This window comes from Epargyreus clarus, unplaced genomic scaffold, assembly GCF_041222505.1.
Source record: "Epargyreus clarus isolate Ecla_fem2 unplaced genomic scaffold, WU_Ecla_fem_2.2 ptg000002l, whole genome shotgun sequence".
Classification (NCBI taxonomy): domain Eukaryota; kingdom Metazoa; phylum Arthropoda; class Insecta; order Lepidoptera; family Hesperiidae; genus Epargyreus; species Epargyreus clarus.
Window position 1 is genome coordinate 993736 of NW_027332210.1, and position 23195 is coordinate 1016930.

The window sequence follows — 23195 nt, forward strand, 5'->3', positions numbered from 1 at the left end:
TCTCGATCGCAATGTGGAAATAGCGTGGATTATTATGAGTGGTATTATAGTAAATTGGAATACATCTTAAATTTCGCTCCAACGTCAAAGTCAGATGATGATAATACAACTTATTTGAGAAGGTCATGTCAGTCCGATCAATATTATACACTGACATTTGGGTCAAAGCGCAATTTTAACGACAATTTGAATTGACAGGGTTGTAGTCGCTACCGGTGATTTCATTTCGTTTGCATTGTACATTTTTCCCATTTTCACAAGTTTTTGCGATCGACGCGAGATTTTCCTGGAACTTTACATTGTAAGTATAAAGTTTCATATATGGAGAAAGTTCTAGATGGAGCAGAAATGGGTTGTGGTACAAATAGACTAGTATATTGTAGATAGTAATATAGTAGGTAAGTGAAATAAAATTTATGGCGCATACGTGATCAGTGTACCCAGAATATTTAAGCTATTTCTTTTAGCGTGCTTACATCATCGGCGTACTGTTGTTACTAGTCGAAAATCCTCCAAATCGGTACGTATATGTCATAATCAATCAAAGTTTGATAATTTCTATAATCACACGACAAATTATCAGAAAGATTAAAGTTCATTGATTAATTAAAGATTACACTTAGTGTATTCGCTGTTTTTGTGTGAAAACGAACAATTATAATTAGTATTGTAAAAAATATCATAATTAATTAATTTGAATATGGAAACAATTAAATCTCACACTGAATTAATCAGGTACCTACACTAATGTTCTCTTTATTTTAAGGAGTTTTATTGTTTACTGTCTTCACTGAAGCTATTTTAGTCATAATTGATAACACATTGATGAGAAATTGCAATCTTGTGACTAAAAGTGTAAATGTATATTAATAGACACTCACGTGACATGTTGTGAAGAAGCTGTCGTTTTTTAAGTTTTTTTTTCAACTAAAGCTACTATCATAGTATGGTTTGGTTTTGGTTGGATGCCTTAATGCTTGTTGTAGTTCTGTAGATTCTGATTTTGCATTATGAACAAATATACACAAATACCCCGATAATCGCTATACTTTGCTAATAATCAAGGAATGCACAGCCTATATATGCACAGTGCACTTGCAATTTTTGAATTCTACCCCTGAAAAGGTCAAATAATAGAAAGCTTCTATATCATTGATATAGTAATTATTTCTAAGATAATATAAATGTAGAATAGTTACAAAAAATATTCTTGAAAGAAATATAAATTCAGAAATGACAATTAACAATGTTATATAATGTTTATTAATTTTGTATTTTGGCAAAGGTGAAACTTCCCCTTAATATTGTACTATGAAATACAGCTAACATTCTCATGTGTTGAGTAGTGAAACTTACATAAAGCATACTTTAATGATTCATGTGACCGAGCAATCACCATAATGATCTTAAATACAGTGGGTTTGATTCCCAGTCAGACAGATATCTAAATGTTATTTTTCTGAGTCTGGGTGTTTGTGTATTTGTCTGTGTGTGTTCATGGTGCCCACAACAGGAAAATGTGTGTGTATTGTGGGGCTCTGAGTGTAGGAAGTGTTACTTAGACCTCAGCAACATATCTGTAGCTAACCTCAGTTAGAGCATAAATGTTAGTAGTTGATATTCATGGATAGTGACTACATACCATCAAGTAATCTGTATGCTCATTTGCTACCAGTAGCATAACATTTATTGCTTGGGGCCCTATTAAAACTTGTCACATTGTATTTTAATTTTACAAATTATGTATAGACATTTTTCCCTAACAGGTACATATTTTAGTGATTGTTCGGTCCTGGCGACCTATTTTTTCTGACCTACTTATAAACATTATACACATTACAGAGATTGTTTGACCACTTTTGAATTCACACCCTCTCGGGCTGACATGACATTTTGCTTGTCCTCCCACCCTATAGTTACATCATTGTTTGTTACTACGAGTTCTTAAAAAAAACTTAATGTTATTGTCACTGTGTTAAAAGTAGTTGGAAATGTGCAAATGAGATCATCAAGTATAAAAGTAAATATGACCTTTGCCCAAAGTGATATAGGTATTCTTGTCATTAGTGTGCATAAGTAATTTACATATGTAATTTTACCTTAGCTTCTACCAAAGTTGGAATATTTTTGGAATAAAATGTAAGCAATATATTTTTACTGTTTTATAGGTGTAATATTTAAAAATGATAATGTTTTTATGTTGTAAATACATATTTTTAGGCCATATTCTTTTATAAATTTTACTTAATTTTAAAACCTCTGTAATTTGTTTTAATATAAGTTGGGTTTTGACATCATTTTCCTTTAAATACAAAGAAAGAAGTAATCTATAATTTCTTGTATGTGTAAAGATGAACATTGAAAACACGGACATTTAGATCTGTCTGGCCAGGGATTGAACCTAGAACCCACTATATGTGTGACCTGCATGGTAATTACTCGGTAATGGGGTAATCATAATTTAATTCTTCCGTAGTTATCATAATATATTAATGTCAGTCTAATTATTATATTAATTAATTATGTAGGAGGATATAAGTTGGGTTAATTGAATTTATAACCTACATAATATAATTTGAATATTCATCTACTTAAGATGAATATTCTGGAAATTTTATACAATATAGAATTATACTTGTGATAAAAAATCTAATAAGGTCTATAGTTGTTGTTCATGTGAATAAGTTAGAAAGAAACAGGGTAGTTATATTAATAACTGCTTCCTAGAACTGTCACTGAATCTAAATACCGCAGTTGTATTGAATCAGAAATAATAAATAAATATTGCTGACATAACCATCATGCCTCAAGTTCTCAAATCTCTCTATTTTTGGTACTCACATAATACTTAGGGGATTTACTATATTTCTTATTTATACATACATTTTCATACTTTTGGCTAATGATAACAGTATTAAGTGCTGCTGTGTACTGGTTTGAAGGGTGTGATAAGGGATACAAGTACTTTTCTGAGGCATTCCAGCTTAGCCCTCAGGGGTATCTTTGGCAGACCTCAAGAAGAAATATAAGATTAGATTTTCTGGGGTTGATTACAAATGTCCATGGGTGGTAGCCACCTACCATCAGCTGGATTGTATGCTTGTCTGCTACTATTATTATAAAAAAAAGTCATTCAAATTAAAATTTCACTACAAAACACAAATGTTTGGTTGAAATTTCAATAACATAAAGTTTATTTATAGCGAAACAATAATGGCAAACTGGGGCGCACTCGGTTCAATCGTCCTGCCCAACGTGGGTGGCTGGGTGAACGGTGTCTACTTCGCTGGCCAGATCCGCAAGGGTGAGGAGAAGAGTTGGTACGACAACCTGAATAAGGCTCCGTGGAACCCTCCCAAGTGGGTGTTCGGTCCCGCATGGACTGTGCTCTACAGCGGCATGGGATATGCTTCTTATCTCGTGTGGGAAGAGTGTGATGGATTTACTGGTAAGAATCAATATTTATTTATTTATATTATCTCAAAAAAAGTTCTTCACTAAGTGGTGTAGTCATGGGCGTAGATATAACTATGTTAATGGGGTAAGGGGAGTAGTGAGTTATCCGAATAAAAAAATTTTTGGGTCTGAAATTTATCCACCATAAGGTAAAAGGGTTGGAACCTCTACACCAGGTGGCTACATACACTTGGGCTATATTAAATGCATAATAACATTCTCTGCTTTACAAGTCTAGTCAGATATCGATGACGAATTGGCGATAACTCCTAACTCAAAAAACGCTACTTTACACAAGATGAAACGCTACTTTAAATAAGAAGAAACGTTACTTTAATAAGACATAGAACGTATTGCCACACATTAATATTTTGCTCAATTTTGAACCTAAGGAGCTGGTGTCTCAAATATGCAAAAATCCCTTTTTCGTAAAAAATTGAGATACGAGCTATTGCTTCTTCGTCGTCGATATGTAGAAATTCACTTTTTATTTTTTAAGTACGTGTTTTGTGGTTTATGTTTTTATAAAAAAATAGCATAGCAGTTGAAATGTATAGGCAAACACATACCTAAAGGTTCTTTAAAAAATATTAATAAGAAGTTCCTAAATGTGGGTGTAATCTACCAATCTGCATTTGGCCAGCGTGTTGGACTATGACCAAACCTCTTTCTGAGCGGAGGCCCATGCCTAGCACAAGACATCATAAATACAATTTTCGACTGAAAGAAATTGGACAGCCTCTTTATATCTGCATTATAATACAGTTATTAAAGTCGGTGTGTTCTCAAGTTTTTTAAAGATAAACAAAGTTCCAGTAGTTAAAACTCAAATGGGATGATAAGTAATGCAATGCTCTGTTGTTGCATAATTCACCTGCTTTAGTATTATCGTGTTATGTGTTACATTTTATCATCGCCCTTGAAGAGATAGAAGTGAAATAGTGATAAAGTTGGAGCCAAGATGTGTATTTAGGATATCTATATGTAAATATATTCGTCTGTCTATATTCTTGAAATAAGTTACATATTGTTAAGTTGTAATTTTTTATGTTGATTATCTACAACATAGATAAGTAATGATCTACAAAGGTCAATTTTGGGATTTTATTAAGATAAAAAAATGTATCGAATAATTTTAGAAATCATTTGTATTTTTTTATGTTGATTGGTTGACACATAGATTAGTAAAGATTACTCACTCCTAACAAGAAAATGTACCCAGTTTTGAGAATTGAAATAGTTGCGTAAAAAAGTTTTGCCACGTCTCCGTGCTAAAATGTCCCTAAAATATTTGAAATAATTATTTATTTATTACGTAAATTGTGCAGTATTAGTTATTTATTCGTAAATTTTCTCTAAAAATGTTTTTATGTGTCAAGAATTTAAAAATAGTACATTACAATACGAGGACGAAAAATTTTTTTCTGACAAGTGTGAGTTTGCAGGCCGAGCCGCAGGCGAGGACTGCAATCACACGAGTCAGAAAAACATTTTTCGTCCGCGTGTTGTATAAAATTTTATATTACGGGGTCGGAAATGGGGGTTTTGCGCACGCGAAGCGTGCGTAAAACGTCAATTTACGCACGCCGTGATATAAAATAATTTACTAAAATAAGCCGTTTGTGGCTTCATTCAATTTCAAGGTGACGAAGTATCTTTACTAATCTATGGGTTGACAGCTCAATTTTGGAATTTTATTAAGGAAAATAAACGTTTATAAACAATAATATTATCAATCGTTTAATTAATTTGGATGGATTTGACACAAACAACATGTATTACGTTTACAGGAATTACATAACATGTGCTATTATTTATTACTTTCGAAATATTTAGGGTTCTTCAGTATTAATTGAAAAGCCTCGAATTACACATGCAAGTTTGAATTGACATAATTTAATTTTGTGAATGTGGAAGCCAGTTAGAGGATTGAATTATCTCGCCAGACTAGATGATTGATGACTCGATTTGACAAATATTTTAATAGATAAGTCTGTTACTGGAAAGGTTTTCAAATTCTATTATAAGAAAATGGATGTCGTTCTGAAAGTATTAAATTATGAATGTCTGATATAGTATCTTATATTCCAAAGGTCCGAGTTCGATTCTCTAGAATTTATTATCACTTACTTCAATGGCTAAGGACAATATCGTATATTACAAAGATGACTGTGATTCTTTCTGTGATTCTATTAAAGACTACTTTTTACCCGCGGCGTCGCTCGCGCTCCAGAGGATTTTATCTAATCCTTGGAAAGTACTTTTATGGATAAAAGTTACCCTATGTTCTTTTTTGAACCCCTGACAATGTGTATACAAAATTTCATGACAATCATGATATAATATCATCAATATAATATCATTTACGATATGTTTTTAGGGTTCCGTACCCAAAGGGTAAAAACGGAACCCTATTACTAAAACTTCGCTGTCTGTCCGTCTGTCACAGGGCTCTATCTCTGGAACCGTAATAGGTAGACACTTGAAATTTTTACATAATGGTGGCCGCTATAACAACAAATGCTAAAAATAAAATAAAGTTCTATATTACAAGGGATCTTCATACAACAAACCGGTATTTTTCGTAATTTTTCTATCTAACTGTTAAACCGTTCTAGGAAGACAGTTGAAGTTTTTACATTCCGTTTACTACTATATAAACTGCTTTTATAATAAATACAAATAAGAACAATAAAACATATTTTAATATGGTTATTTTATAAAAATAATTAAAATATAATGAACATTTGGTGAATAATGAGTTAGACTCATACTTGGCGAATTATTTGATTTAAGTGTTATGTTCAAAATTTTCAGAGGATGCCGTGTTGCCCTTATCTCTGTACGGTGGTCAGCTGCTCCTCAACTGGGCGTGGACACCCATCTTCTTCGGTCTTAAGGACTTCAAATTGGTAAGTTTGAAATTGGTTTAAACTTTTAAAGGTTAAAATTTTTGTTCTACGTTTGGTATGTGTATATGAGAAGATATGCTTTTTAAAAAGGTTTTAATAATATAGACGTAGTAAACGAGTTTGCAGTCCATCTGATGGTAAGGCTATATACATGCCCATGGACATCTGTCCATGAGCTTGTTATTTTAGTCCTCTGGAGAGCAACATATAATAGCATTGCTAAAAATAAAGTTTTTCAAAGGTATGTGAAGTCTATTAATACGCATTTGTCCAGCGCGGTGGACTATGGCCTAATCCTTTTCATTCTGAGGGGACATCCGTGCTCAGCAGTGGGACAGTAATGGGTTGATGATGATAACCTGTATACTATTTAACAACTATTTAATTCCTTACAGGCCTTCATCGAGATTTCCGTGTTGAGTGGGGCAGCGGTTGCCACAACAGTAGCGTTCTCGAAGGTGAACAAGACAGCCGGGTTGCTGCTGTTGCCATACCTGGCCTGGTTGGGCTATGCCACTTCTCTCTCCTGGTACATCTGGAGGAACAATCCCTCGGGTGCTCGGGAGATCAAGGATGAGAAGGCACAGTGAGGTAGGTTTTTGCGACTTTATTTGCATTTTAACTTTAATAAATGCGGAGTGAACCCTTGTTTAGGGTTTGTACCTAAGGAGTAAAAATGGTACCCTATTATTAAGTCTCTGCTGTCTGTCCGTCTGTCACGGGGCTCTATATCTTGAATCATAATAGGTTGACGCTGGAAATTTTTACAGAGTATGTATAACAGTGGCTGCTCTAACAACAAATACTAAAAATATAAAAACTTCGAAATAAAGGGGGGTCGCTAAATAAGAAACAACTACTTTTCGGCGATCTATTGGAACTGTAATAGGTAGGTTAAAATTTTCACAATACATTTACTTTTACACAGTTATGATAACAAATACTAAAAATAAAATATAAATGAAAATTGTGTTGTACGGAACCCTCCGTTTGCGAATTCAACTTGCACCTTGCTAATTATTTAATCTAATCCTTTAGTTGGCATCTTGATCAAACATACCCCACATTTATTTGAATCGGCAAACAGTTTTAAGGATAGTGACTTGCCCTGTCAGCTGTTTCGGGTGCTCTTTTAGTCACTTTCTTCCATCCTTAAAACCAGAACACAGCAGCGCTAACACAGCTGATATTAGTTATTTTAGTTATTTAGAAATAGGTGTAAGTTTTAACTCATGGCATACTAAAACATGGTCTTTTAATAACTTAAGTTAAAGCTAATTGACTAATTATATGATTCTCTTATTATTTCAGAAAACAGCTTAAAAACGCACAATCTTCGCAATAAATCTAGCTTAAACGCCTACTTGTAAGAACAAACTATTTCTTAGAAAAAACTATTTTTCTATCAACAATAGATATTATTTCAAACACGTAAAAAATTGATTGTTTAGGGCACTTTCAGACTGAATAACAGTGACATATTTTTATATAAATGACAATTTACTTCCACTTTACGTAAATTCATATAATAATATTTTGTAATGGAAGTTATTCAGTGTGGAATAGCCTTTATAAATAAAACGCCAGTGACTTAAATAATTGTCGTACTATAAACAAGCTTAATATTGTTGTGGAGTCATCCATTACGTCACACTATAGCACCCAGACCCTTGACAACTGTAAGTTTTTAAAAGAGCCTGACCGGGAATTGAACCCGGATCATTTGGAAATAACGAACGTATAATGCGATCGTAAGATAAAAAGAAATAAGTATAATTTTGGGCAAGGTCTTAAATATAAGGTAAAAATGTAAGGTCTGAATTTCAAGTGTGACATAATTTGGATGACTTATTAATGATCATTATTTCATTAATAAATGATTGACTTCGGATCTAACACTAAAATAATATCATTAAATATGATTAACATAACAACACTACTGTTGTTATGCAACTGAATTATACAACTGAATTATAATTGATGTAACCAATTACACAATTACAATTTGAAATATTATAATTATAAACAAAATTTGTAAGTGATTGAAACTATGCCTTTTTTCCGTTTTTCAATATACTTTTTAAATAATTTCATGAGCAGTCAAAACTTGAACGTTTTTTCAAATCTATTCCAAAAAAACGCAATTTAAAAATTAAAATTAAGTTTTATATTTTTTTTGTTTCTTGTGCAATTTTACCATAATTTAAACACTTATACGGATATAATGTAAAATTGTAGCACATTTTTTAGTATGTAGCTCTTCTAATTCGAACATATTTGAGTATAGATTCGAAGTCTATTAAGTCAGATGTTCTTACGTATATTTTCATTGCATTTTCAAGCATTCAGCTTTGAAGCAGTACTCTGTAGAATTAGTACTGTAAGTACAATTATTTTGAAAATATATAAAGTTGATACATTTGAGAAATTGTACTATATATGTTAAAATTTTTGAATATTTAAAACTAAATTGTCAGTATTATAATTATTATAGGGTCTAATACACAATATAAGGATTATAGGATTTGTTTGCTAATTCCATTATATTTGAGAATTGTGGGCCATCTTGGTCCATTATGGCCCAGTGTAAGGATATCACCTCTTTAACTATAAAATTTACCAGCACAGGGTATTAAGTCCAATATCTAGGGAATTATGCCCAATCGTGGTCCATTATGGCCCATGCTGTCCCATAATAACCCACTATAGGAATAACACTCCTTTAACAATAAAATAGCAGTGCATTTAGTACTATAAAAGGCATTCCAACTTAGTCTTCAGGCAAAGCATCCCATGATCAGTAGGTCGATTTGTCTTTCTATATACACTAGGTGTGACTGCACTGCTATATTTTAGTCTAAAGGATATGCTGATGAAGAAGATGTTATTACATGAGGCATTCCAGCTTAGTCCTATAAAGTACAATAACATTGACTGACGTCGAATACAACTTTTATCCTGTCATATAGATAAATCTAGGTTTACCTAGGTTAGGTAAGTTACTAAACTTAACGTCAATTCGGGACATAAAGCATTCTAACTTAGTTATTTTCATTTACAGAAGCGCATAGTTTGCATTGACTACTTAAAATCAGTTGACTGAAGTTTTAACACAAATTAAAAATTCCAAATTGTGTACTAGACCCTTAAAATTGTTAAATGTGCATTTTCTAAATTATATAATAACCAAAGTAATTTCATAATATATTTATGAACGATTCAATCGTATAGTTATAATATAAATAAATGATTAAGAACAAGTGTCCTTCTCTAGACTGCACGTTTATTGTAGTTTTGTTAAAAATACGGGTTAAATTTACAACATTGGTCAGTTAGTGTCAAAGACGAAGTAACTGGGTAGACTCCATATTATTTTTTGGTAATTCACTAATAAATGAAAGAGAAAAAACGCATTTATCTACTAAGAAAACGGTTTGTCATTGTGTTTTGTGTCATGAGGTACAAAATAAAAAAATATTACAAAGATAAATAAAGTTTATTAATTTCATTTATTTGTTACACATTTTATTTCGGTATTAATTTGATTTTATAGTACGGATTTATGTGTATTTTTTATTTTTAAACCATAATAATCACACAATTTTTAGGGGTCTAATTTTGTTACTTCATCTTTGATCCCCGTTAATAGTTTTATATTTCAAAAACTATTAAATATTAAATACAGGTTGTATTCATAATAAAAGTTAATTGTATCTTTTAATATCTATCTTCATTGCAACTTACATTTTGATTAAGGAATATATCTTTATATAGATTCTTATTACAATCGTACTCGACATTTTCCTAAGAACAGACCTTAAGTAATAAGTTTTTTGTAATCATTATTTTATCATCACAGTTATATGCCTTGTCTTGTGTGATATACATAGTCATACATACAGATTTATTAATAATAATTATTATATATGTTGTTAATTTGATTCGTATTTAAGCTTAACCATTCCTCTTGCATTTCGGAAAAGTATTTCATATGTATTCTACAAGTTTTTTGGGTTTTGGATGTATGTTGGTAATTGTTTTCGAATACTGTTTTATGTTGTAACAATAAAATATATGTACTATTTGGGAAGTTGTTTTATTGTATAAAATAAGAATCCTTTAGGTATCGATTATTTTCTAGAAATTAGTAAGTAAATACATCAATGTAACAAGTTACCACGCTTTTATTAACTTGACCTGTATGTATGTATGTAACGGAATCTTTGAACTCAAGAACCGATGACAATATACGATTTTAATTATGTTACCCTATTCTCCTCATTAGGATCGCCTGCAATCAGGATTAACGATTTTCCTTGTGCAATTTTAGCGTGGTTTTTAGTTTTTAAACTATAATTATTAAATTAAAATTATAAAAAAAAAATACTGGTAAAAAATTACTGAAATATTTTTATTCGTGCTGTTTTGAAAATATAATTTTTAACTGACTTGAAAGGAAAGGTTATTTGATCTATTTATTGACTGCGGAGAGTAATGTTTTTAGGGCGTATGTATGTCTCATTCTTGGGCACGCACTATAGCCAAAAGCTAACCTATTTAAGGGATTTTAACATATTCGTTGTCGCTAGATTCATCTAATTATGGGAGGCTGTAACAGGCATCGCTGCGTTTATAGCGTGTTTACTGAGTAGATGAATATAAGCTGTGGTTTATGTAGATTTATATCTGAACTGTTTTTTTATACGATTGAAGTAAATGAGCAAGAAGTCTCCCTGATGTAAAACCCTTTGTGATTCGATTCCGGCGGCACCACCGCCACACATATTTCTGCCTAATAACAGCAGTGTTAGGCGCTGCTGTGTTCCGTTTTGAAGGGTGTGGTAAGGGAGACATACTTTTCCGAGGCGTTCCAGCTTAGTCCTCAGGGGTAGCGGCGCATCTGTGGCCGAGCTCAGATAGGAATATCTAATCCTATCTGGGGTGGATTGCATGATCGTCTGCTACTCCTATATATTTAAAAAAAGTAAGGCTGGTCGCCTCATATGTAAATATCTCTGAATTCACAGCGTTTTAACGAAATAATAAATAAAAATGATTGTTAATATAAATTAGGGCGATCATGACCCCCTAACCTCTTACCCTTACCCTTAACATTAGGCGCTTACGTAATCTATTAGTCAATTTTACATTTAAATGTAAAACCAAGATTACAAGTTCTTTTGCACAAAACAAATAGTATTTACGTTTTAAGTGCTTTTTTCGATAAAAATACTTCAATTCAGATAACGCTGAAATTCAGCATAGTTTTAAATCTAAAGAATGATTGTAAACTAACTCAAGTAAGATTTAATGCCGGCTTAGTTTAAGATCCGTTCTCCCAACTTTAGCACAAGTGTCGTGACAAAAACTTCGCGACTAAGTTCTTTGCCGGAAGAAAAACTCGCAATCTGAGACCATCTTTAATTTATTGCTAATATGTTACACTTGGGGCGAATGCGCTGAGACCCGTGTCAGGTTTGCAGATGGATATCGGATTGTCACTTTGATTTATTGAAGAACAGAATAGGAATTATGTGTGTAATGTAGCTTCAGTCTGTTATTTTTAAATAATAAATGCAAGTTTATGAGATCATAGAAAGCTTTAGAATAAGCATGTAGGAATACCTATCTGCAAAAAAGGTGATCAAATGCGGATTAAGCTTTGGTCACATAGGTATAAGTCATTTTCATTAGTTTCCAGATTTTTTGTCTTTTGGAGATAGAACTTATAGTCGATCAGTAAGGCTCCGTTTGTGTTAAGGGACTAAGCTGGAACGCCTCGAAAAAGTATGTCTCCCTTACCACACCCTTCAAACCAGAAGACAGCAGCGCTTAACACTGCTGTTAATAAGCAGAAATAGGTGTGGCGGTAGTGCCGCGGGAGTCGCACCACACACCTACTTATATACTTAAATCAATACTAAACCATGAAGATTAGAAATAGTACCCATGCGGATTTGAAATGGCAGTGTAAGCTGACATAAACCTAGACAATGAACGTAGAAAATACGGCAAATACAAACAGAATTGGTTGAAGGCCTTGAACTATACAACCTAATTTCCGTTGCACACGTGCATAGTATCTAATCACACACAGACGTATCCTCAGGCATTCTACATAGTTGAGGTACTCTGAGTGACGTAGTTGCAACGGCTTTGGGTAAGATTGCGCTGTAGTTTAAGCTATGAACTATCTACCTTATTCTTATCAGAATGAAGGTGATAGGTACATAGTTTGTTGTCCCTGTAGTTCCGGGACTAGAATAGGGCTACGGTATCCCCTGCCTGTCGTAAGAGGTGACTAAAAGGGGGCTTCCAGGGTTGCCGGCGGCATGAGTGGAAGCTCGAACGGCGAGCAACCCCGGGAAGAACGGCGGCTTGTGTGTTCGCATGCATTCGTAAACCCCAGGGCAGAGCCCGACCGGGGCATCGCGCTCGGAGGACTCCGGTTGTATTCCATTGGAGATCCCGGAGTTCTCCACCAAGCGCTGAGGACGGCCACCGAGGGGGTTTTAGTGCGGTAAAAATCCCACATATGTTAAGTTAATTAACTTTGCAGGTCTTTATCTGCCGGTCTTATCTCTATCCGCCTCTGTTTTGGAAGCTCCCCGCACCCCTAACAAAGCTAATTCTTGAAATTATTTGAATACCTATTAATAAAATAATAGGCCACAGTAGCTCAATAGTAATCGATTAAAGATGTGTTGGCATTCTTAAGAACTAACTTTTAACATGAGAATATATTTTATTAAATTGTTTAAAGAAGAAGAACCCTTTGAAGGTGGTAGGTAGAACCCTTTGTGGTTCGACTCCGGCGACACCACCGCCACACCTATTTCTACCTAATAACAGTGTTTTAGACGCTGCTGTGTTCCGGTTTGAAGGGTGTGGTAAGGGAGACAGACTTTTTTAAGGCGTTCCAGCTTATTCTTCAGGGGTGGCGGCGCATCTGTGGCCGACCTCAGGTGGGAATATTTAATCCTATCTGGGGTTGATTGCAGTCCATGGGCGGCAGTAGCCACTTACCATCAGGTGGACTGTATGCTCGTCTGCTACTCCTATATTATAAAAAAAAGAAGAAAACTAATAATGCTGTAGTCACCCTATAAACCATATCATGATCTTTTACATATCATAGCTTGCGATACCCACAAGCGTATTTTCCGATGAAATTTGAGCCACGTAGCGATACGGGAATCACAAAGTGGCATGCAGTGGCTTACATTACATTACACTTCCACGTGCTGCGTTACAGTAATGTAATGTTAAGTTTACCAAACACTGCGCTAGGAGAATGTATTAAGATATGAAACTACATTTTATCTACAATCGTAGAGTCACACTAGGAGTTTCTTTGTTGTATAACTTACTATGGACACACATCATAGCATCTACATTTAATCAGCTATTACATTTTTTAAAGGTGATAGAATCGTTCAAAGTTCGCCTTAACATCTATTTATGGTTTTTTTATAATATAGGAGTAGCAGACGAGCATACAGTCCACCTGATGGTAAGTGGCTGCTGCCGCCTATGGACATCTGTAATCAACCCCAGATAGGATTAGATATTCCTACCTGAGGTCTGCCACAGATGCGCCGCTACCACTGAGGACTAAGCTGGAACGCCTCGGAAAAGTCTGTCTCCCTTACCACACCCTTCAAACCGGAACACTGCTGTTATTATTAGGTAGAAGTAGGTGTGGCGGTGGTGCCGCCGGAGTCGAACCACAGGGTTCTACCACCTTCAAACCCATCCAATTAAATATTAAGGATATTATAAGCCCTTAAAGGTGTGTGTCCACTACATTTTTCTAGCCTCACTACGCCATATCACGCGTATTAGATAACTTAAACACACACATGCACACACAATAATAATGCATGAGTGCGTTTAATTAAAACCCACAATGTGAACGTATGTCCTCTAACTGTGGAACCGTTGTAGGTCAAGTCACCCTTGATACAAGGGGTTGAAATGTTTAGAACATGAGGTCCCGAGTGCTTTCTGAGGTAGGGTGACCAAGTTTTTAAAAATAATTTGGGATATTATTTATTTTGCATTTGGGATGCTATGCATTACAAAGTAGTGAATATAAAGGGTGACACAGATTTGTGATAAACGATTTGGGATATTATTTATTTTGGTTTTGGTTGTAAAAATATAAGGGGATGGCCATCGCCAATTCTATTAATATTAGGTACCTTAGACATATTATATTCTTTCTACCATTATAACATTTAATTACGTATCATATAAGAAGAAACATACTCAAGTAAGTAACTATACAGTCTCCGAAATTAGATAAAAGTATGAAAAACAGGTTCACAAAATATCCTCTGTTAAAAATGGATTTACTTTAAAAATATGATAGTGAATTAAGAAATAATATGACACTATATTTTCGAGACTGTCCTGTAAAATTCGGCAATATGGCCACACTATTCTAAGAGTATAGAGAGCTATTTCTTTGTTTCAGCCAATACGTGTATTCGACAGTTCACAAATATTTTACTCTTTAAAGTTACTCAAAATTTTATATAAAATGATACAGGTAAGTACTATTGAATGTAATACAAAATATATATGATTTATTTTGTTCAAAAAACATTCTAGGTTTACGCGCGACAAGAAAAGATCCTTAAAAGTGGTTAATAATATATCACCATCACTCATAGATTAGTAAAGATTACTCACTCCTAACAAGAAAATGTACCCAGTTTTGAGAATTGAAATAGTTGCGTAAAAAAGTTTTGCCATGTCTCCGTGCTAAAATGTCCCTAAAATATTTGAAATAATTATTTATTTATTATGTAAATTACGCAGTATTAGTTATTTATTCGTAAAATTTCTCTAAAAATGTTTTTATTTGTCAAGAATTCAAAAAAAGAACTTACTAATAAGCCTTTTGTGGCTTCATTCAATTTCAAGGCGGCGAAGTATCTTTACAAATCTATGCCATTACTTAGCACATTTTCTCAAGAAATACAGAGTGAATAAAAACCTCCTCATTTTGGAAATTGGGTAAAATTGTTAGGTACCTCTGTAGAAATTGCAATCAATCTGTGAATAACTGCAATTCTGCACTTGAAACGAGTTATTCGGCCGACTATGGGTAATTAAAAAATTGCTCAATATGCCGACTGCTGAGTAATGAAGGAGTACTTTATCTGTAATTTTTATAGTATAGAAGTAAGTGCGCATGTATTTCACCTGAGTAAGTGACATATACCCATCGATATACTACTAATAAAGACGTAAAATGTCATTGCATATACCTATATAAGTAAAGTAATCTTATACGAGTATTTCCTTCTTAATCCTCAGGGGTAATTATACCATAATTGTGTAATTATTGTTATATTGCTGATGAATCATGTTCAAACCTTCGAAAGAAAACTACAAATTGTTGACCTTCGTATATTCTTCGGGCAGCGTAAAGACGTGCCAAATAGGTCCGCAATGTTCCACGGCTCGAGCAGTAATGCCAAAGAGTAAAATAATATAGTAATGCCATGATGTTGCCAGTGCGCCAGTGTGGCCGTTTTTATAGGGACCGGCGCACGTGCATTTGTTTTCATATTTTAAGATACAGGTGTTTTACATTATTTTAACATTAATTTATCTTCCAAACAAACACAACATTGAGTATTGATTTATGAATTAGTTATAGAATAATTAAATAATCATTTCATTTTATACTTATTTAATATGAGAACTGCCGTATGTGCAGTAAATTTATATATAATAATCATATTAAAATATGGTTGTTATATATTTATTATAATAGCAGTTAATACTATAACTGCTATTATTAAACGGATTGTAAATATTCCAACTGTCTTCCTAGTACGATTTACGAGTTAGATCGAAAAATACCGGTTTGTTGTATGGAGCCCTCCTTTAATATTCAACTTTATTTTACTTTTACTATTTTTTGTTACAGCGGCTACCATTATGCATCCTCTGTAAAAAATCAAGTGTCTATACATTACGGTTCCGGATATAGAGCCCTGTGACAGCGAAGTCTTAGTAATAGGGTTCCGTTTTTATGCTTTGGTTACGGAACCCTGAAAAGGCATAATAATCGAATATAGGTAATGCAACCTACCTAACTATGCCCATCTTTGGAACCGATAATTATAGGCGTAACAACTTTGCAAGTAAGCCAGGGATAATCCCTTTGGAAAAATGGTTAAAAGAAGACTTTCGATTACCTATATAATAAAATTTGACAACGCTCATTGATTTGTTCAAAACTTTTTTGACTTCTAACTATTTTGACACGGATTATTTTAACTCGGAAGTTTAACTCCTCTTCAGCTTAAAAAATAATTGTGTTAAAATTCCTTTTCATTAATTATGATAGATCCAATCATAATGAACTAATTTGGGATACCCAATATTATTGTTTTGGGGCGGCGGTCCGAAGGTGTGGTTCGCTCTGAGCTCCCGATACGTGAGGTCCCTAAAAACAGTTGCTAAAAAAAGACGTCAGAATCATACAATCTGTGAAATGTGTACAAAAGGTCACCGGAGTCATACATTTTGCGGAAAATAACTCTATGACACATTCTAATTTTGTAAAATCTAATCCAATTTTTACAGTTGGGTCCCATTCAACATTCCGACCCGGGTCCAGTCGACCTTATTCCGCCTCTGATACATTCATATGTAATATTTATTACAATTCTATACATAGTATCGATATTTAATACCATAGATATGTATAGATATCTCACCGCCTAGTAATTGAAGGAAGCCATTGAATGGCTTAAACGGCTGACAAATGTGTCACATTTAATGACTGTCATGACGTAATTTACGCGGAACAATGCCGACATGCGCAGTTTAGTGGTGCAAAAACACGAAATCGAAGAAAAAGTACGGAGAAATATCGTTTCATTCGTAAATGATCTAAAACTGCATTTTTTTAATATTTTTCAAACACGAAAATACATGACAGTAACAATTTCAATTGTCAAAACTGGTTACATGTTCTTGTTAAGTGTGAGTAATCTTTACTAATCCATGTCTAATACATAATATCACAATTAATGCACTACCTATTGAAGGGCGTGCCGCGAGAAGCGTTTACTTACCACACACACACAGATTAGTAAAGATTACTCACTCCTAACAAGAAAATGTACCCAGTTTTGAGAATTGAAATAGTTGCGTAAAAAAGTTTTGCCACATCTCCGTGCTAAAATGTCCCTAAAATATTTGAAATAATTATTTATTTATTATGTAAATTACGCAGTATTAGTTATTTATTCGTAAATTTTCTCTAAAAATGTTTTTGTTTGTCAATAATTCAAAAAAAGAACTTACTAATAAGCCGTTTGTGGCTTCATACACTAGCGCCGACACGGCACTTGTTTGTCAAAATATTGAAATGTTTTTTTATTTTTTTGGTTTACGCTGTTATAATGTTGTTAAAAAAGAAAATAGTAAAATAGTACAACGTACCTATATGTGAGATATTGAAAGTAAGAATTTAAGGATTTTCATTGTTATGTTGTAATTTATTCAATCAAAAATATGTCAATTATAAAAAAAAGTCGTTGAAATTTTTGTGCTATCCTTATTATGCTAAAAACATACCGAAATTATAGAATTTTATTTTTAGTATAATAATCAGATGTTATTAAATATTTTTATTATAAAAAAAAAGTTGCAAAAAAGTTAGGTGACTATTTAAATGTTAAAAGTCATAAGAAACAATATATTTTTTTAGCAAAAAAAAAATCTCATTTGTCCCAATGAAGGCCCCGGGGGGATTCGAACCCCCGATCTCCTGTTTACTAGACAGGCGCTTTAACCAACTAAGCCACGGCGCCACATTGAAACGCGATGAAAATATTGACTACATTATACTCGTAGTAACATGACGTCATTATACAAAGTGTCCGGTTTCTTATAGGTTGTTTAATATGTTGTTCACCTAACCCGTTTGTTAATTTAACATTGTCAAATTGATGCTAGTTTTTGCGACGTTGATTAAAGAATAAAATTGGTAATCTATGATATCTTCGATTTAATAATATGATTATATTCAGATTCAGTAAATAGGTTGTGGCCTTATTTACTTTTAACTTTTTGTATTAAGGTAAAAAATCGAAATAATTTTATATAATAAAGGACGTAATTTTTTTTTCAAAACTTTTAATATCAATAGCTCATCACAGCTTCCGAGGTGTTATTTATAGAGAGTAATTTGTGAAAGAAACACGTGTTACGTAAAAGTTTCTAGCAAATGTAAAAGAGTTACGTTTTTACGTCTGTTGGTTGAAATTATTTTACTTTTTTGTGATGTATGCTTACAAGGAGTCTTTGATACTCACCTTTAAGTTTATACGCATTACGCATATATTGCTAATTATATTCCTAGTTTTTAAATTAAGGTGGCACATGTAAATGTAATAATCGTTGGAGATTTAATAAATAAATAAATAAATAAAATTACAGGGTACAAGTTTCGAACCAATAATTTTTCGAAAATATTAGAAAATAGTAAGTCGTCTAAAAATGAATTATTTAACGAATTATGTCGTTATTATGGTGTAGCCGGTTGGATTATCTGCATTCAGGTTTAGTATCTATAATGTGCAAGGTTTTGAAAGGTGATAGAGCCAATATTATTCGATCCGGAAGGTACCACCATTACCCCGTTATCGAAGGGATCTCTAACGGGGGATCTCTAACGGACTGAAGGAGGGGCGGAAAGGGTGGTCCGCTCCGGGCCCCTGGTCCTGGGGAGCTTTAGTCCTGGGGGGCTCCCAAACACAAAATCAAAATCATAAAAAATTAAAAAAAAAGGTATTTGTCGGCGAAGTATTAGTCAGTATGAGACATTTGTAATTTTGTAAAATGAAATTAATTTTTTAGACTCCTAGCCTCAATTCCATTTTCCGACCTTAGTCCGCCACTGGTGTGGATGCCAGCTGATATGAGGCGATTGTCTTAGCCCTAAGGAGTGACAACGCATCTGTACCCTTACCAGGAGTTTTTACGTTTTGACAAATATGACTGTTTTGGTATTTGTTTACGTATTGTCCATACAATTTCCAATCAGCGCCCCTACCGGATTGTATCACAACTATAGTGTCAGTAACGTTACTTTAAATGTCTATATTGACAAAATGGCGCTTTATGTTTTGTCTCTCTTTTTTGCGAACACGTGAGGAAGACAAAAAGACTTGAACACTTACTTATTGTTACGTTTACTCAGTCTACTGAAGCAAACGGAACAGAATAATGGATTGAGTAAACGTAACGTAAAATTGTGGGATGTTTTGAAAACTCATGGTAAGGGTACAGGTTATTTCGGTTTACAGATATCCGTGGGTGGAAATAATCACTTACCGTCAGGTGCAATGCATTCTCGTTCAATTACATGTGCTTACCTAAGTAGTAGAAATACTAGAAGTACTAATACTTCTCTGGACTCTTTCAAGTAGAACTTGTTTATATGTTGTTTGTAGGAGTAGCAGACGAGCATTCTATTCACCTGATGGTTTAGTAACTACTGCCGCCCATGGACATCTGTAATCAACCCCAGATAGGATAAGACATTCCTACCTGAGGTCGGCCGCAGATACTCCGCTATCTCTGAGGATTAAGCTGGAACGTCTCGGAAAAGTATATCTCCCTTACCACACCCTTTACACCAGAATACTGCAGCGCTTAACACTGCTGTTATGAGGCAGAAATTGGTGTGGCGGTGGTGCCGCCGGCGTTGAACCACAAAGGGTTCTACCACCTTCAACATGCCCAAGAGCTGAAGTGACTACTTCAATATTACAACAAAAAATACATAGGATACCTTTTTCAGAAAATAGGCATTTCCCTACAATTATGAACTAGTGTTAATCAATTATAATAGATATGTAATCTTCCTCAGTCTCAATCCTAAGTATTTCATCCATTATTTTTCTGGAAACGCTGAAAATATAATTACAAATGTTTTTGCCTCCAAATTTTCACATTCCTCTCCGCCTAATTGTTTCAAAGTAGCAAGAACTCGTAAGTGTAACTTCTGCGAGGGAAATTACCATGCTAATGAGTGACGGTATGCGAGTAGGTACAGCCCTTTCAGAAAGGCACATTTAGGAATTATATTTCCCTCTAAATTACGGAGAAGAAAAATTATTATAGGTTTTTGTTGCTATTTTTACTACGATTTTATTGGCTTGACCTGGGGGCCTACCATCATCTTTTAAAAACCATCATAGTTCAGGACACTTTTATTTCAATATTGCATCAACATTATTTTGTTTCGTACCACGACCTCCTGAAAACAGTAAAATATTCCGTCATACGCAGTTGAACAAACTTAAACCCTTATTCATTTTTCACTTATCCATTGTATAAAACAAACGGAAATTGTCATATTTTAAAAAAGCTTAAAAAGTTAAATTTCCTTCAAAAAAGGATTAAAAATTTCGACCGACATAATACGAAACTGCTTATTGTAATGTTATAAAAACAATCTTACTTTAACGAGGTCGTTGTACGAAATTTCAATGTATGATTAAAATAATATTGTTTTAAGAGATGGTAGTAACCTCCCTGTATGTATGTAACGCAATCTTTGATCTCGATTTTTACCCACTTTTATTAATTTAAAATTTTGAACACTCAGTCACCCATTAACCTCATCAGGATCGCCAGGAATAAGGATTAAGGATTGTCCGTGTGCGATTTTAGCGTTGTTTTTAGTTTTTAAACTATAATACTTGATGATAAGTGGTGACTGCTGTCTATGGACATCTGTATCCAATCCGTATTGAACAGGGGTTTTACCTGAAGAAGTTACCACTATAGAACTCAGATGGTCGTCTAATATGTAAGTCTAGTTAGGAATAAACGCAAGAATTGCTTCAGTTGATGATGTTATTCATTTATCAATTAATAAAATGAATAAATAAGTAATGTAGCCCTTCCTACATAATGTTTAAAATTTCTATAATCTTATATATAAAATTCTCGTGTCACAATGTTATTTACCGTACTCCTCCGAAACGGCTTTACCGATTTTCACCAAATTTTATATACATATTCAGTAGGTCTGAGAATCGGCTACTATCTATTTTTCACCCCTTTTTATTTATATGGTAACACAACGTTTGCTGGGTCAGCTAGTAATATATTAATTCTACATATTACATGATAATAAAACGCCTAATAAAATTTAAACTGCAAATATTGTAATTATATATGTTACCCTTCAATTACTCAGGCACTTATTTAGTACTGGGTATAGCAAAATATCTATTTTATACACTTAGTTAACATCTTCGGATTATTTCGTAATACGATAAGATAGAATAGACGACCCGCGTGGCGGAGCGGTCACCATGCCGGTCTGACGCGCAGAGGGTTCCGGGTTCGATCCCCGGCCAGACAGATTTCTAAATGATGAATTTAGACTTTTGTTTCTGGGTCTGGGTGTTTGTGTATTTGTCTCTGTGTGTGTCCATAGCACCCACGATACAGGGAATCCTAGTGTGGGGCTATAAGTGTAGAAAGCGTATATTTATTTATTTATAGAATAAATGTAGCCCACGTAAAGATTATCTTTTAGTGTTAAGATTTGGTATATAAATACATTTTAGATGATTTATTTTACACTTCTCTAATCGTGAAATATGTGTCAGCGGTATGGCTAAATTTTTAAGTACCTATTTTGTTTTTGCAATAATATGGCTATTAATTAAAAAAATGCGTATAGTAACTAATTAACATAACTAACTACTAAATATATATTAAAAACGAATTAATAAAACCAGATGCTGAAACTAACAAATTAATAAACATAATTAATATAAATGTTTGTATTGAATCTTATTCTTATAATAACTATAGCTGACGTTGTGTTGCCATATAAATAAAAAAAAATAAGGGTTAACAACCCTTATCACTTAGGGGTAAGATAGATAGTAGCCGATTCTCAGACCTAATGAATATGCATATAAAATTTGGTGAAAATCGGTAAAACCGTTTCGGAGGATTACGGTAACTAACATTGTGACACGAAAATTTTATATATAAGATTATGTTTTATTATTCTCTTGTTTGATACTGCTGCTATTGTTTAACAATTTAATAACAACATCAATGTACCTATACCTTCGTAAAAAAGTCCCACAACACAACTCGCACAAGAACAATTAATTTTATTCCCCTCAACGACATTGTTTAATTGTTTTAAACTTGCAACTTGCAACTCGGAGGCAACTGTTTCAGACGACTGTTAATGGCTTATGGTAATGAGATATTTATATCTGTGAACTTTGACGGCAGCTTTACTGTGAGCTTTTTTTATATTTATGCAGGAACTTTGGCTCTTTTAAAATTAAAAGTAGCAGAGGTAAAGGTAAAAATCCCTCTGCGTTTTTTTTTTATATTTAACCTAACGATAAGGCAGACGGGCTACCTGATGGAAAGCAGTCACCGTCGCCTATGAACATTTGCAACACCAGAGGAGTCGCCAATGAATTGCCGGCTTTGAAGGAGAGTTCTTTTTACACCCCTCTTGAAGAGCCCCATGTCTTAGTCCTGAGGGAATACCTCAGGAGGAAGTTCATTCCACTTTTGCACGTACGCGGTAAAAATGACCATGGAGGACCGCCACGGGTCAAGCTGATGAAGGCAGGGTGATGTAGGCACCAGATCGAACAGTTCCTCAGAACACACACCATTCTAAAGCCGGTAGAACACACAGAGGGAACCTATTTCCCTCCGCAGGCTTAAGGCTTCTAACCGACACCTCTGTGGTTTGACTCTGTTTTGTGGCACCATCGCTATTTATTTCTGTCTTTT

General features: G+C 33.9%; 1 protein-coding gene and 1 non-coding gene across 4 annotated transcripts; one reads left to right on the top strand and one right to left on the bottom strand.

The window, feature by feature from the left end:
- Positions 1-144: 144 nt before the first annotated feature.
- On the top strand, positions 145-6959 carry LOC140745515 (translocator protein-like). Of its 3 annotated transcripts, none has more exons than XM_073077415.1 (4): positions 145-301; positions 3204-3448; positions 6274-6368; positions 6764-6959. In XM_073077415.1, exons 2-4 carry the CDS (start codon positions 3214-3216, stop codon positions 6956-6958), a joined length of 525 nt encoding a protein of 174 aa, XP_072933516.1. In that variant the 5' UTR covers positions 145-301; positions 3204-3213; the 3' UTR covers position 6959. The 3 variants fall into 3 exon arrangements, with proteins under 3 accessions (XP_072933516.1, XP_072933534.1, XP_072933526.1); XM_073077433.1 differs by lacking the exon at positions 145-301 and adding an exon at positions 322-398; XM_073077425.1 differs by lacking the exon at positions 145-301 and adding an exon at positions 379-520.
- An 11178-nt stretch (positions 6960-18137) lies between these two features.
- On the bottom strand, positions 18138-18211 carry TRNAT-AGU (transfer RNA threonine (anticodon AGU)). The gene has a single exon. It is a non-coding gene; the product is annotated as a tRNA-Thr (tRNA).
- Between the last annotated feature and the right edge of the window lie 4984 nt (positions 18212-23195).